The sequence below is a fragment of the Leptodactylus fuscus genome, chromosome 4 (assembly GCF_031893055.1).
Source record: "Leptodactylus fuscus isolate aLepFus1 chromosome 4, aLepFus1.hap2, whole genome shotgun sequence".
Lineage (NCBI taxonomy): Eukaryota > Metazoa > Chordata > Amphibia > Anura > Leptodactylidae > Leptodactylus > Leptodactylus fuscus.
The window spans coordinates 107,556,015-107,573,211 of NC_134268.1; the positions used below are offsets into that span (position 1 = coordinate 107,556,015).

The following is a 17,197-nucleotide window of genomic DNA, read 5'->3' on the forward strand; positions in this document are numbered from 1 at the left end:
GTTGTACAGTATGTATGAGCACATTCAAAATTAGATATTTGACTGAAGATGTACAATTCCTTTATGATTTTTGAGATGATGTATATAAATTTTGCTGTGTGCTATATATCAAGTATAATTGTAAAACAAACGTACATATAAATCCAATATTGCTGAAAAGCCTGTAACTGACTTTGACAATTATGTACAACACTGACATACAAATAAGTAGTTACAACAAACAGCCATTTTTCCATCTTAATAACTACAAATATGCAGTTAATGTATAGTATAGCCAAGACTTCTTAAGGAAGGACAACACCATGTGAATACCACCAATATAAAACTGATTTTTATGCAGTCTTAAAACATACCTCCAGTTATAAACAACTTTTCATATATGAATAGTACAGGTGAACAGAAACATAATTTTTCTTTTAAACTTAAAGGGGTATTCCCACGTCGCATACTCACCAGTCTTCGTTGCTGTAAATTCTTCTTTCTTCTGACTTTGTTGCATCATTGGTGGGCGGGGTTACATATGCAAAGCCAGCGACGAGATGCCGCTGGCCCTGCGTGCACGCTCATAGGCCAGTCTAGCCTTCACAATGCGAATACAGACCCGGCATCCGCCTCTCTCTATTACAGCGGATGCCGGGTCTGTATTCGCATTGTGAAGGCTAGACTGGTCTATGAGCGTGCACGCAGGGCCAACGGCATCTCGCCGCTTGGCTTAGCATATGTGAATACAGACCCGGCATCCGCTGTAATAGAGAGTCGGATGCCGGGGAGTGTAGACGCCGGCACAGATGCCTGCAACAGCTATGCTCCTGTGCTGCATGAAGCCAGCAGCGGCAGAAGTGATGCTGTTATTCCGCTCCTCCGCCCCCTTCCCCCCAGCCTCCTCCCCCCAGGCCCAAATCGCGGATTAAAGGGGTTGTCCCATCACAAGGATCCTATCTATACTGCTAGCTAATTCAATTGTGTTCATTATGGCAGAGGCAGGCAGTCTCTGTATGTAACACAGAATGGAGTTGCTCCTGCCTGTACTTCATAGTCCAATATTGTGCATATAGTGTTTACGGACCTTTGATGACATCACAGGCCCTTCAGCCGCCCCATAAGATCACGCTATGTGGTGGGCGGAGCTAAACGGCAGGTTGCATGTGAAACCCCGCCCACCAAATGATGCAAGAAACCAGGAAGAAAAAAGATTTTACAGCAGTGAAGACTGGTGAGTATGTGACGTGGGAATACCCCTTTAAGTGTTGATCCACGCATTATATCATCAGTCAGTACTAGGGCTTTTCTTTGAACATCCTATCTTTTCCAAACTACACAATACAAAGAATAGCTTTATAGAGGTCCCTAAATGGATTATCTAATCATGGGGTGATAATATGACCTGTGATACTAACAAATCATGTACAGACAATACTTCGATAATTTAACAGGTAGTACAGTAATAGATGAAAAAAAAAAAAACAGACTAAGTTTATTGTGTCAGAAACGGTTCTATTTTCAGGCCACTATGTGAATACTGATCACGATCCGACAATCAGACAGATGATGATCCAGGAGAAAATTCTAAATGAACATCTAATGTGCCATAAAGTGAACGAAGAACATCCAGAACCTTTTCCTGTATGTAGTCAACTTGTTCAGAAGGGCAATAGTCATCAAGACTGGACCTGGGAAACAGACAATAAATCAAGTCATAATATGAGTTGAAACAATAAAAACTACGCATTATACAAATGATAAGAAAGCAACAATTTACCTCAGTTGAGTTCTCTATTTCACTGCTAATCTGCCTGCATAAGAAGACCTTCTCTGCAGAACTAACAGATTACCGAACTCACAGCCTGAATGCGGTCTTTGTACTATGACATCCAATTATAATTCTATGATCACTGCAGCAGTAAGCACTTCAATGTATATAATAAAGCTAAATATCAGTACACTAACAAATTACAAGTAACCAACAATAATCATTAAATTTAAAAAAAAAAAAAAAAAACCCCCAAAAACAATATTAGATCATGCACATGTTTCAGGGCACCCCATTTATGCTACTCTGGGTGCTCCTATAAACAATGCTTACAGAATAGGTCAATCAAATGTTTTCAACTTGAACCTCATCAGTCAATCTGCAGTCAACCCATGACCTCACCAGCAAAGAAATACTAGCATGGAGCCCCATAGAAATGCCACTGTGCAGCAAACATAATAACCCCACCAATGGCAATTAAATAAGAGTGCATCATGAATAATAACCCTAGTACTAGGGCTGGGTGATTATGACCTAAATCAAAATCACAATTTATTGGGCATTTTACCCAATATCTATGTCATTATCTAAGTTAAGCCCACTTTAAATCACGTCCTTTTTACAATATGTTTTAAGTGTTGGGCGAGTATTCATGTTGCGAGGTTTGCCTGGCAGTGTAATTTGGACCAAACACGGCTGAACCGAAACTGCCATTATTATAGTGTGGGGTCTCTTAAGACCCCAGAATATAATTAGCAGAGGGCCAGGGGAGGTGAGGAAACATAAAAACAGGATTACTTACCTATTCTGCATCTGGCGCAACTCCCTGCTGTTTTTGGAGCTACTGGGTGATGTTAGGGACCACTGACTAGGCCTTAGTGTCACATGGTATTGTAAAAAAAAAGTGTTGTGATTCCATGTGAAGTCTCCTAGTCCCTGATGTCAGCCAATAGCATCAAACACAGCAGGAAGTTGCGCTGGAGGGCCGGGGTAACACTGTTTTTTTTTTTGTTTGATCACCTCCCCTGGGCCTCAACTCATTATGCTTTGGGGTCTGAAGAGACCCCAAGGTATAATAATAGCAGTTTCGGTTTGGGCCGAACAAAATTGAAAATTTTGTAAAAACCGAACCGAAATAAGTGACGTGAACAAAATCATATCCCAGGTGATGTTTGGTTTCGGCTATTCGATTAACTGTCCAGCCCTATCTATTGGAAAAAAAATACCAAACTGCAACACAAAATGGCAGCATTCAGCAGAAAATACCAACCCAGAAGTGCCAAACAACAAAGTGCAAGGCAACATCTTACTCTTGCACCACCAAATACCACTGTGCAGCACAAAATACCACCACAGTAGAGCATCACTAGTAGCAGCACCTTCCCCTCATTTATGGTCATCACAGCTGCTTCAGCCTTAATAGCTAGTGGGACAGCACTGATGACAAGATAACATTATCAGAGCTTCTGCTCTAAAGTCCTTGCTTTGTGCAAAATATGACACTGGCAGGGACCTGCACCTCACCAATCAATGATGCCTGCCTCACAGTTTTAGAAGCATTCTTATGACATTGTAAGAAATTTGTGGACTATTAAGCTACACTACCACTTACCTGGCTAATGTGACAAGGGTTGGTTTTGGGAGATGTTTCAATAAATGTTTCATGGATTGGATTAAACATTCAATTTCCATCTCTGAGCTGACATGATGGGGAAGCTCGGCATAATCACATGTAAGACCAGCTTGATGAATCTGTAGGACAATAAATATCACCAAGTGAGAAAAGAGACAGGTCTGTTGACCCTTTCCAAGGTTCTTCCCATATATATATATATATATATATATATATATATATATATATATACATACAGTGTGTATATATATATATATATATATATATATATATATATACAGTTAGGGCCAGAAATATTTGGACAGTGACACAAGTTTTGTTATTTTAGCGGTTTACTAAAACATGTTCAGAAATACAATTATATATATAATATGGGATGAAAGTGCACACTCCCAGCTGCAATATGAGAGTTTCCACATCCAAATCGGAGAAAGGGTTTAGGAATCATAGCTCTGTAATGCATAGCCTCCTCTTTTTCAAGGGACCAAAAGTAATTGGACAATGGACTCTAAGGGCTGCAATTAACTCTGAAGGTGTCTCCCTCGTAAACCTGTAATCAATGAAGTAGTTAAAAGGTCTGGGGTTGATTCCAGGTGTGTGGTTTTGCATTTGGAAGCTGTTGCTGTGACCAGACAACATGCGGTCAAAGGAAGTCTCAATTGAGGTGAAGCAGAACATCCTGAGGCTGAAAAAAAAGAAAAAAATCCATCAGAGAGATAGCAGACATGCTTGGAGTAGCAAAATCAACAGTCGGGTACATTCTAAGAAAAAAGGAATTGACTGGTGAGCTTGGGAACTCAAAAAGGCCTGGGCGTCCACGGATGACAACAGTGGTGGATGATCGCCGCATACTTTCTTTGGTCAAGAAGAACCCGTTCACAACATCAACTGAAGTCCAGAACACTCTCAGTGAAGTAGGTGTATCTGTCTTTAAGTCAACAGTAAAGAGAAGACTCCATGAAAATAATACAAAGGGTTCACATCTAGATGCAAACCATTCATCAATTCCAAAAATAGACAGGCTAGAGTTAAATTTGCTGAAAAACACCTCAAGAAGCCAGCTCAGTTCTGGAAAAGTATTCTATGGACAGATGAGACAAAGATCAACCTGTACCAGAATGATGGGAAGAAAAAAGTTTGGAGAAGAAAGGGAACGGCACATGATCCAAGGCACACCACATCCTCTGTAAAACATGGTGGAGGCAACGTGATGGCATGGGCATGCATGGCTTTCAATGGCACTGGGTCACTTGTGTTTATTGATGACATAACAGCAGACAAGAGTAGCCGGATGAATTCTGAAGTGTACCGGGATATACTTTCAACCCAGATTCAGCCAAATGCTGCCAAGTTGATCGGACGGCGCTTCATAGTACAGATGGACAATGACCCCAAGCATACAGCCAAAGCTACCCAGGAGTTCATGAGTGCAAAAAAGTGGAACATTCTGCAATGGCCAAGTCAATCACCAGATCTTAACCCAATTGAGCATGCATTTCACTTGCTCAAATCCAGACTTAAGGCGGAAAGACCCACAAACAAGCAAGACCAGAAGGCTGCGGCTGTAAAGGCCTGGCAAAGCATTAAGAAGGTGGAAACCCAGCATTTGGTGATGTCCATGGGTTCCAGACTTAAGGCAGTGATTGCCTCCAAAGGATTCGCAACAAAATATTGAAAATAAAAATATTTTGTTTGCGTTATGTTTATTTGTCCAATTACTTTTGAGCTCCTAAAATGTGGAGTGCTTGTAAAGAAATGTGTACAATTCCTACATTTTCTATCAGATATTTTTGTTCAACCCTTCAAATTAAACGTTACAATCTGCACTTGAATTCTGTTGTAGAGGTTTCATTTCAAAACCAATGTGGTGGCATGCAGAGCCCAACTCACGAAAATTGTGTCACTGTCCAAATATTTCTGGCCCTAACTGTATATATATATATATATATATTCAATTCCTACAATACTCTAAGTCAAATTTCATTCAAAGACTGCACTCCTGGCCAATTCCCATCTTGAGTCACCTTTGAGGCTGTAGATTATAATCGTAAAGAGATACATACAGAGTGTCCGGAAAATAAGTACACAAAATAAAAGGGTGGACTTTAGCCGGTATATGAAGCGTTTTTTTTTACTAATAAACGTGTGACTGGAAATGCTCTGCTGTGGTGCTGCAGGTAGACCAAGATGTCGGTTTCCTATTCCTCGCTGCACCATGTGAAAGGAGAAACAAAGAAAAGAAAGCGCTTTAATGGGAAATCAGTTTAATCACTGTTACTTATTTACAAGAATTTCTCGAAGTGCTGGCTGCCTGCCTCGATGCAAGCAGTGCAATGCTGGATAGACACACCCGTTCACAGACTCCTGGCATGGCCCTCACCGCGACAAACACAGCCAGGATGCGGTTCACGAGCTCTTCGTGGGTTGGCACAGGCGTTGGGTACACAAAGGACCTGACATGTCCCCACAAGAAAAAATCAAGTGGGGTCAAATCCGGTGAGGGGGCCACAGCACAGGTCCACCGCGTCCGGACCACTGATTCGGCCATCGGTTGTTGAAGTGTTCACAAACGATGTGGCCAAAATGGGGAGGTGCTTCATCCTGCTGGAGCCACATCCTTGCCCTCATGTTCAAAGGCACGTCTTCGAGCAACACCAGCAAATCATCCGGCAGAAATGCCAGGTAGTTGTTGGCGTTGAGTCTCGGTGAGAGGAAAAAGGGCCCTAAGATGTTGTCTCCCAGAATTCCTGCCCAGACATTTGCAGAGAACTGATCCTGGTTCTAGTGAATAAAGTGGGTTTGGGGATCACTTACTCCCATATGTGGCTGTTGTGGTTGTTGAAGAATCCGTCCCTGGTAAAACAGGTTTCGTACGTCCACATGACAACCCCTGCAAAGATGGGATCCTGCACATTCTGCTGGAGGTACCACCTACAGAAATTAATGTGAAGCGGGTTGTCAGTTGGCTTCAGACCCTGAACCTTTCGGAAGTAGAATGGGTATAGGCCCTCGTCATGCAATACCTCCCACACAACGGACTTGTTTGTCTGAAATCATAAACTGCAGGCATGTGTAAACATTGATTGCTGGTGTCAAATGTGAAAACAAGTCACCTGCTAACTCTTACTTACCTGTGTTGCACTGCCGACAGCACCCGTGAAGGACCTCTGGAGGACACCCTCCTCAAACTCCAGGGTCCGCACAGAGTGAGAATGGCCCATGTCATCAGGTGCTTGAAACATTCCGCGCCCGCGAAGCTGGCGGTCAGTGGTGACAAATGTACATTGATTTGGCAGATAACGGTTAGGGAACCTCTCTGCGTAAATCTACCTTGCCGCATTAGCGTTTCCATCTGCGGCACTATAGGACAGATGCATGTCTGCCCGCTCCACCCATGTGAATTGATGCATGGTTTATGTCAACAAAATGCCTGAAAGGGAATAAGGAAAATGCTTGTTCTTGTACCGTGTTAGCCAGTGGGTAGGAAATATAAAAAAAAAAACAAAAAACTTGATAGTCTTCAGTAGTTCATACCTTTTTAATGGCTAACTAATAATGATGACAGATTACAACGTTTCGGAACTCTTGGCTCCTTTCTCAAGTAAATTTAAAACCATTTCTGAAGGATGCATATTTATGTACAAAAGGACACATAGGGATAGAATTCCAGGAGGAAGGGGGGTAGAGGGTTATTAGTAATTGGTACAAACAATGTAAACATTGCAGGTTTTTTATCAGTTCTCAGGTCATTGATTTCTGTAAGATGACATAAAACCAGGGTCATAATTTATAATCATAAATCCGTCGTTTTCTATTTGATTTGAAATTCCCTCTTAAAACCTAAATTTTAATGTGATCGGTGAAAGGGAATATGCTTACATTCACTGTGTCGGTCTACCTGCAGCGCCGCCACGGTGCATTTCCGGTCACATGTTCATTAATAAAAAAAAAATAATTATTCATATACCGGCTAAAGTCCACCCTTTCAATTTGTGTACTTCTTTTCTGGACACCCTGCATATATGTATTATGAAAAGATGACAGGCAGAGTGCTGGAGTCACAGTATATCTCCCCCAGATTTCTGACCAGTGTGGGTCTTGAATAGGCTTCATCACAGGTGTGGGTCCTGGGCTCATTACTGGGTCATAAAAGATGGCAGAGCCTGCATTTCAGGGCAGATCCTGAGAGTGAGAGGAAGTGCCTGGGTCTGTCCTGACACTGAGTCTGGTAAGACTGTACTGCACTCTTTTTGTTGATTTGCGAGGCTGGTAGTAAACCACCCGTACAGTTAGTATGTATTGTTAGTGCTCAGACAAGCAGAGTTTTGTTTCACACTTTTTGCCTGAAGTTAAGGCTGTATTTTATTTTGCTCATTTTGTGCCTGATATGAAGGTTTACTAATTTTGCTGTTTTTTCTAAATAAACCTGTTTTGCTACAGTTTTGTGTCCCTGTCTCTGACTGGTTGGGTCCGCACCATTGCTGCTACCGAGCTACCTTCCCCACAGTATATAGACACAGCCCAGCCTTGACAGTCAGTTACAGTTGCGATAAAAATATCAGCACCAGCATATAATAATAGTCCAGGAAAGAAAGCCAAGGACAAGACTTGTGTGGCTCCAAGATAGCGATAAAAATATCAGCACCAACATATAAAAATAAAATGTAACTTTTAATCATGCAAAGACTAAAATAAACACGGTTACAAACCCATGGGTACAGGGGTCAACAAGCCTACGCGTTTCGGGATAAAAAAAAAAACCCCATAGAAGCAGAAAATCCAGCACCAGGCAACTAGGTTGTGTTTAAAACTTAACTTTTAATAAAAGTGATCAAAGTCCATAAAAATGCACCAGATACAAAAATATAGTTGCAAAAAAAGTCTTCAAACTTACAGAGACATGTTGAGGAGACGTACACAAGACAAGACATAAAGGGAAAGGCACCTACGCATTTCAAAGCTACTGCTTCTTAGTCATGGTGATAAACTGCTAATGCCCCAGCCCATAATATATACCCAAGGAACTAGGGTTAATGGGCAACAGATGAATAAGGGCGTAACTCTGAGTCTATGTGTAGGAATAGAAAATCACAACATATATATTAAGTAACAAATCTCATGTCTCAAAATACATACATAATAGCATTCATATAATGTACATACAATGAATCGAATGATGGATCAAATATTACAGACGAGAAAAGAAGAAAAAGGCTGAGTACCTGGAAAACCTAAGTATTATGAATGTTAGGGCAGTAGGAAAACACCTTGAAACATGTGTATTTGGCACTTGCAGTGAGGAGAGCTTGTCACCAGCAGTGAATTTGGCCCTTGTAGTAAGTTGAGGTTGGCACCAACATTTGTTTTGAAAATCAGGGTGGATTGAGCCTCTAACCAGCAGAGTTTCGGCAAATTCATGGTGGAGGGAGCCTCTAAACACCCCAGTTTGGGCAAATTCATGGTGGAGGGAGCCTCTAAAAACCCCAGTTTGGACCAATTCATGGTGGAGGGAGCCTCTAACCAGCCCAGTGTGGGCAAATTCATGGTGGAGGGAGCCTCTAAAAAACCCAGTTTGGACCAATTCATGGTGGAGGGAGCCTCTAAACAGCCCAGTTTGGGCAAATTCATGGTGGAGGGAGCCTCTAACCAGCCCAGTTTGGACCAATTAATGGTGGAGGGAGCCTCTAAACAGCCAAGTTTGGACCAATTCATGGTGGAGGGAGCCTCTAACCAGCCCAGTTTGGACCAATTAATGGTGGAGGGAGCCTCTAAACAGCCAAGTTTGGACCAATTCATGGTGGAGGGAGCCTCTAAAAACCCCAGTTTGGACCAATTCATGGTGGAGGGAGCCTCTAACCAGCCCAGTTTGGGCAAATTCATGGTGGAGGGAGCCTCTAAACAGCCCAGTTTGGGCACATTCATGGTGGAGGGAGCCTCTAACCAGCCCAGTTTGGACCAATTAATGGTGGAGGGAGCCGCTAAACAGCCAAGTTTGGACCAATTCATGGTGGAGGGAGCCTCTAAAAACCCCAGTTTGGACCAATTCATGGTGGAGGGAGCCTCTAAAAAACCCAGTTTGGACCAATTCATGGTGGAGGGAGCCTCTAACCAGCCCAGTTTGGACCAATTAATGGTGGAGGGAGCCTCTAAACAGCCAAGTTTGGACCAATTCATGGTGGAGGGAGCCTCTAAAAACCCCAGTTTGGACCAATTCATGGTGGAGGGAGCCTCTAAACAGCCCAGTTTGGGCAAATTCATGGTGGAGGGAGCCTCTAACCAGCCCAGTTTGGACCAATTAATGGTGGAGGGAGCCTCTAAACAGCCAAGTTTGGACCAATTCATGGTGGAGGGAGCCTCTAACCAGCCCAGTTTGGACCATATAATGGTGGAGGGAGCCTCTAAACAGCCAAGTTTTGGGAAATTCATGGTGGAGGGAGCCTCTAACCAGCCCAGTGTGGGCAAATTCATGGTGGAGGGAGCCTCTAAAAAACCCAGTTTGGACCAATTCATGGTGGAGGGAGCCTCTAACCAGCCCAGTGTGGGCAAATTCATGGTGGAGGGAGCCTCTAACCAGCCCAGTTTGGGCAAATTCATGGTGGAGGGAGCCTCTAAACAGCCCAGTTTGGGCAAATTCATGGTGGAGGGAGCCTCTAAACAGCCCAGTTTGGACCAATTCATGGTGGAGGGAGCCTCTAAAAAACCCAGTTTGGACCAATTCATGGTGGAGGGAGCCTCTAAACAGCCCAGTTTGGGCAAATTCATGGTGGAGGGAGCCTCTAACCAGCCCAGTTTGGACCAATTAATGGTGGAGGGAGCCTCTAAACAGCCAAGTTTGGACCAATTCATGGTGGAGGGAGCCTCTAACCAGCCCAGTTTGGACCAATTAATGGTGGAGGGAGCCTCTAAACAGCCAAGTTTTGGGAAATTCATGGTGGAGGGAGCCTCTAACCAGCCCAGTGTGGGCAAATTCATGGTGGAGGGAGCCTCTAACCAGCCCAGTTTGGACCAATTCATGGTGGAGGGAGCCTCTAAACAGCCAAGTTTGGACCAATTCATGGTGGAGGGAGCCTCTAAAAACCCCAATTTGGACCAATTCATGGTGGAGGGAGCCTCTAAACAGCCCAGTTTGGGCAAATTCATGGTGGAGGGAGCCTCTAACCAGCCCAGTTTGGACCAATTAATGGTGGAGGGAGCCTCTAAACAGCCAAGTTTGGACCAATTCATGGTGGAGGGAGCCTCTAACCAGCCCAGTTTGGACCAATTAATGGTGGAGGGAGCCTCTAAACAGCCAAGTTTTGGGAAATTCATGGTGGAGGGAGCCTCTAACCAGCCCAGTGTGGGCAAATTCATGGTGGAGGGAGCCTCTAACCAGCCCAGTTTGGACCAATTAATGGTGGAGGGAGCCTCTAAACAGCCAAGTTTGGACCAATTCATGGTGGAGGGAGCCTCTAAAAACCCCAGTTTGGACCAATTCATGGTGGAGGGAGCCTCTAAACAGCCCAGTTTGGGCAAATTCATGGTGGAGGGAGCCTCTAACCAGCCCAGTTTGGACCAATTAATGGTGGAGGGAGCCTCTAAACAGCCAAGTTTGGACCAATTCATGGTGGAGGGAGCCTCTAACCAGCCCAGTTTGGACCAATTAATGGTGGAGGGAGCCTCTAAACAGCCAAGTTTTGGGAAATTCATGGTGGAGGGAGCCTCTAACCAGCCCAGTTTGGACCAATTCATGGTGGAGGGAGCCTCTAAACAGCCCAGTTTGGGCAAATTCATGGTGGAGGGAGCCTCTAAAAAACCCAGTTTGGACCAATTCATGGTGGAGGGAGCCTCTAACCAGCCCAGTTTGGACCAATTAATGGTGGAGGGAGCCTCTAAACAGCCAAGTTTGGACCAATTCATGGTGGAGGGAGCCTCTAAAAACCCCAGTTTGGACCAATTCATGGTGGAGGGAGCCTCTAACCAGCCCAGTTTGGGCAAATTCATGGTGGAGGGAGCCTCTAAACAGCCCAGTTTGGGCACATTCATGGTGGAGGGGGCCTCTAACCAGCCCAGTTTGGACCAATTCATGGTGGAGGGAGCCTCTAACCAGCCCAGTTTGGGCAAATTCATGGTGGAGGGAGCCTCTAAACAGCCCAGTTTGGGCACATTCATGGTGGAGGGAGCCTCTAACCAGCCCAGTTTGGACCAATTAATGGTGGAGGGAGCCGCTAAACAGCCCAGTTTGGACCAATTCATGGTGGAGGGAGCCTCTAAAAACCCCAGTTTGGACCAATTCATGGTGGAGGGAGCCTCTAAAAAACCCAGTTTGGACCAATTCATGGTGGAGGGAGCCTCTAACCAGCCCAGTTTGGACCAATTAATGGTGGAGGGAGCCTCTAAACAGCCAAGTTTGGACCAATTCATGGTGGAGGGAGCCTCTAAAAACCCCAGTTTGGACCAAATCATGGTGGAGGGAGCCTCTAAACAGCCCAGTTTGGGCAAATTCATGGTGGAGGGAGCCTCTAACCAGCCCAGTTTGGACCAATTAATGGTGGAGGGAGCCTCTAAACAGCCAAGTTTGGACCAATTCATGGTGGAGGGAGCCTCTAACCAGCCCAGTTTGGACCAATTAATGGTGGAGGGAGCCTCTAAACAGCCAAGTTTTGGGAAATTCATGGTGGAGGGAGCCTCTAACCAGCCCAGTGTGGGCAAATTCATGGTGGAGGGAGCCTCTAAAAAACCCAGTTTGGACCAATTCATGGTGGAGGGAGCCTCTAAACAGCCCAGTTTGGGCAAATTCATGGTGGAGGGAGCCTCTAAACAGCCCAGTTTGGGCAAATTCATGGTGGAGGGAGCCTCTAACCAGCCCAGTTTGGACCAATTAATGGTGGAGGGAGCCTCTAACCAGCCCAGTTTGGGCAAATTCATGGTGGAGGGAGCCTCTAAACAGCCCAGTTTGGACCAATTCATGGTGGAGGGAGCCTCTAAAAAACCCAGTTTGGACCAATTCATGGTGGAGGGAGCCTCTAAACAGCCCAGTTTGGGCAAATTCATGGTGGAGGGAGCCTCTAACCAGCCCAGTTTGGACCAATTAATGGTGGAGGGAGCCTCTAAACAGCCAAGTTTGGACCAATTCATGGTGGAGGGAGCCTCTAACCAGCCCAGTTTGGACCAATTAATGGTGGAGGGAGCCTCTAAACAGCCAAGTTTGGACCAATTCATGGTGGAGGGAGCCTCTAAAAACCCCAGTTTGGACCAATTCATGGTGGAGGGAGCCTCTAACCAGCCCAGTTTGGGCAAATTCATGGTGGAGGGAGCCTCTAAACAGCCAAGTTTGGACCAATTCATGGTGGAGGGAGCCTCTAAAAACCCCAGTTTGGACCAATTCATGGTGGAGGGAGCCTCTAAACAGCCCAGTTTGGGCAAATTCATGGTGGAGGGAGCCTCTAACCAGCCCAGTTTGGACCAATTAATGGTGGAGGGAGCCTCTAAACAGCCAAGTTTGGACCAATTCATGGTGGAGGGAGCCTCTAACCAGCCCAGTTTGGACCAATTAATGGTGGAGGGAGCCTCTAAACAGCCAAGTTTTGGGAAATTCATGGTGGAGGGAGCCTCTAACCAGCCCAGTTTGGACCAATTCATGGTGGAGGGAGCCTCTAAACAGCCCAGTTTGGGCAAATTCATGGTGGAGGGAGCCTCTAAAAAACCCAGTTTGGACCAATTCATGGTGGAGGGAGCCTCTAACCAGCCCAGTTTGGACCAATTAATGGTGGAGGGAGCCGCTAAACAGCCCAGTTTGGACCAATTCATGGTGGAGGGAGCCTCTAAAAACCCCAGTTTGGACCAATTCATGGTGGAGGGAGCCTCTAAACAGCCCAGTTTGGGCAAATTCATGGTGGAGGGAGCCTCTAACCAGCAGAGTTGGTGGAAATCAGGGTGGAGGGAGCCTAGTATTAGCAGAATTGTGCAACGCTTATGGTGGATGAGTATGAGGATGCGGAGGAATTGGAGAGGTTGAGTACAGACATGGAGTTTCATGTTGGGGTGCTTTACACAGGTGGGCACAAAAATGACGGCTCTACCCAGTGGTGGTTCATTTTTATCAAAGTGAGCCGGTCGGCACTCTCAGCTGACAGACGGGTGCGCTTGTCAGTGATGATGCCACCGGCTGCACTGAACACCCTCTCAGATAGGACGCTGGCGGCAGGACAGGACAGCACCTCCAAGGCATATAGGGCAAGTTCAAGCCACAGGTCCAACTTCGACACCCAATACGTGTAGGGCGCAGAGGGGTCGGAGAGGACAGGGCTGTGGTCGGAAAGGTATTCCCGCAACATGCGCCTATACTTCTCACGCCTGGTGACACTAGGACCCTCCGTGGCGGCACTTTGGCGAGGGGGTGCCATCAAGGTGTCCCAGACCTTAGACAGTGTGCCCCTCGTTTGTGTGGACCGGTGAGAACTTGGTTGCCTACTGGAGGAACTGCCCTCCCTGCCGCCAACGTCACATGCTGGAAACATCTCCATCATATTCTGCACCAATTGCCTGTGGCAAGCATTGATGCGATTGGCCCTCCCCTCTACCGGAATAAAAGACGAGATGTTGTTTTTATACCGGGGGTCAAGGATAGCAAAGATCCAGTACTGGTTGTCCTCCATGATTTTGACAATACGCTTGTCGGTTGTAAAGCACCCCAACATGAACTCAGCCATGTCTGCCACAGTGTTAGTTGGCATGACTCCTCTGGCCCCACCGGAAAGTTCAATCTCCATTTCCTCCTCATCCTCCATGTCTACCCATCCGCGCTGCAACAATGGGACGATTCGAAGTTGCCCGGAAGCCTCCTGTATCACCATCACATCATCGGACAACTCTTCTTCCTCCTCCTCCTCCATTAAACGCAGTGAAGCGGACAGATGTGTGGACCTACTCTCCAGCTGTGACAGATCGGATGCTATCCCTAACTCCTCTGTGTGATCTGAGTTATCCCTGATGTCAATCAGGGATTCTCTCAGAACACACAAGAGCGGGATTGTAAGGCTCACCATCGCATCCTCAGAGCTCACCCTCCTTGTGGACTCCTCAAAGACCCGTAGGATGTCACAAAGGTCTCTCATCCATGGCCACTCATGGATGTGAAACTAAGGCAGCTGACTTTGTGGCACCCTAGGGTTTTGTAGCTGGTATTCCATCAAAGGTCTCTGCTGCTCAACCACTCTATTCAACATCTGAAACGTTGAGTTCCAGCGTGTGGGGACGTCGCACAAAAGCCGGTGTTGTGGCACATGCAGGCGTTGCTGGAGAGATTTTAAGCTAGCAGCGGCTACTGTCGACTTGCGAAAGTGGGCGCACATGCGCCGCACTTTCACCAGTAGCTCTGGAACATTGGGGTAGCTCTTTAGGAAACGTTGCACCACTAGGTTGAAGACGTGGGCCAGGCATGGAACATGTTGGAGTCCGGCAAGCTCCAGAGCTGCTACCAGGTTCCGGCCGTTATCACAAACGACCATGCCTGGGCCCAGGTGCAGCGGCTCAAACCATATTGCCGTCTCATCGAGGAGGGCATCCCTCACCTCGGAGGCAGTGTGCTGTCTGTCCCCCAAGCTGATCAGCTTCAGCACAGCCTGCTGACGTCTACCAACGCCAGTGCTGCAACGTTTCCAACTCGTAGCTGGGGTCAATCTAACAGCGGAGGAGGAGGCGGTGGCGGAGGAGGAGGCGGTGGCGGAGGAGGAGGCGGTAGAGGAGGAGGAGGAGGGGGGTGTTCTTCTCGTGTCCCTGCCAGGAATGTTAGGCGGGGAGACGAGGTACACCGGGCCAGTTTGGGAAGCAGTCCCAGCCTCAACTACATTCACCCAGTGTGCCGTCAGTGAAATGTAGCGTCCCTGTCCGCATGCACTTGTCCACGCGTCGGTGGTCAAGTGGACCTTTGTGCAAAGCGCGGAACTAAGGGCCCGCCTGATGTTGAGTGACACGTGCTGGTGCAAGGCGGGGACGGCACACCGGGAGAAGTAGTGACGGCTAGGGACGGCATAGTGAGGTGCCGCAGTTGCCATCAGGTCCAGGAAGGCGGGAGTTTCAACAAGCCGGAACGCCAACATCTCCTGGGCCAGCAGTTTAGCGATGTTGGCGTTCAAGGCTTGCGCGTGTGGGTGGTTAGCAGTGTATTTCTGCCGCCGCTCCAATGTCTGAGAGATGGTGGGTTGTTGTAAAGAAACGCCTGATGGTGCCTTTGATGGTGCAGGAGAAGGAGATAAGACAGGACCAGGGGAGGATGAGGTAGAAGTCAACAAAGTGGCGGAGGCAGATGAAGTGGTGTCCTGGCTCGTCCTCTGGAGTGCATCGCCAGCACAGTCAGCAGTGGCAGTGGCAGAGGCAGTGGCAGTGGCGTGAACGGCAGGCGGCCTTTGTCCTGCCGTTGCTGCCTGCCACTGATTCCAGTGCTTGGATTCCAAATGACGGCGCATTGAAGTGGTGGACAGGTTGCTCTTCTCAGAGCCCCTAATCAATTTCGAGAGGCAAATTGTGCAGACAACACTATATCTGTCCTCGGCGCATTCCTTGAAAAAACTCCACACCTTCGAGAAACGTGCCCTCGAGGTGGGAGTTTTTCGGGGCTGGGTACGAACTGGAACATCTTGGGAGATTCCGGGTGTGGCCTGGCTTCGCCTAAGCTGCTGACCTCTGCCTCTGCCTCTAGCTACCCTTTTTGGTGCTGCACCTGCCTCAACATCCACACTACTTTCCCCGCTTGACATCCCCCCTGTCCAGGTCGGGTCAGTGTCCTCATCATCCACCACTTCCTCTTCCAACTCCTGTCTCATCTCCTCCTCCCGCACAATGCGCCGGTCAACTGGATGCCCTGACGGCAACTGCGTCACATCATCGTCGATGAGGGTGGGTTGCTGGTCATCCACCACCAAATCGAACGGAGATGGAGGAGACTCTAGTGTTTGAGCATCTGGACACAGATGCTCCTCTGTTAGGTTCGTGGAATCGTGACGTGGAGAGGCAGGTTGAGGGACAATGAAAGGAGCGGAGAACAGCTCTGGGGAGCAGGGACAGTTTGGGTTATTGTTCTGTAAAGCTTCGGAATTTTGGGAGGAAGGAAGACAAGACTGTTGGGTAATAGGAGGAGAGGAGGCAGAGTCTGACTGGCTGCTGGACAATGTGCTGTAAGCGTTCTCTGACAGCCATTGCAAGACCTGTTCCTGGTTCTCGGGCCTACTAAGGTTTGTACCCTGCAGTTTAGTTAATGTGGCAAGCAACCCTGGCACTGTGGAGTGGCGCAATGCTTGCTGCCCCACAGGAGTAGGCACGGGACGCCCTGTGGCTTCACTGCTACCTTGCTCCCCAGAACCATTCCCCCGACCTCGCCCACGGCCTCGTCCACGTCCCTTTCCGGGAGCCTTGCGCATTTTGAATTCCTAGTTAGAAATTGGCACTGTATACCAGTAGTAAAAATTGTGGGTGCACGTAACTCCAATATATTCTTTGAATTCCCAGTTAGAAACTGGCACTATATGGCAGTAGCAAGAAATGAGGGTATTTATAACCCCAATATATTCTTTGAATTCCCAGTCAGACAATGGCACTGTATACCAGTAGTAACCACAATATATTCTTTGAATTACCAGTCAGAAACTGGCACTATATGGCAGTAGCAAGAAATGAGGGTATTTATAACCCCAATATATTCTTTGAATTCCCAGTCAGACAATGGCACTGTATACCAGTAGTAAAAATTGTGGGTGCACGTAACCACAATATATTCTTTGAATTACCAGTCAGAAACTGGCACTATATGGCAGTAGCAAGAAATGAGGGTATTTATAACC

General features: G+C 46.9%; 1 protein-coding gene across 1 annotated transcript in view; it reads right to left on the minus strand.

The window, feature by feature from the left end:
- Positions 1–900: 900 nt before the first annotated feature.
- The window catches only part of C4H5orf22 (chromosome 4 C5orf22 homolog), a 59,459-nt gene continuing 43,162 nt past the window's right edge, over positions 901–17,197 (minus strand). The window contains exons 8-9 of the mRNA XM_075270945.1: positions 3,363–3,502; positions 901–1,670 (exon numbers count right to left, since the gene is read on the minus strand). Coding sequence (XP_075127046.1) covers positions 1,538–1,670; positions 3,363–3,502 — 273 coding nt within the window. The 3' untranslated portion in view covers positions 901–1,537. The remainder of the gene's footprint in view (positions 1,671–3,362; positions 3,503–17,197) is intronic.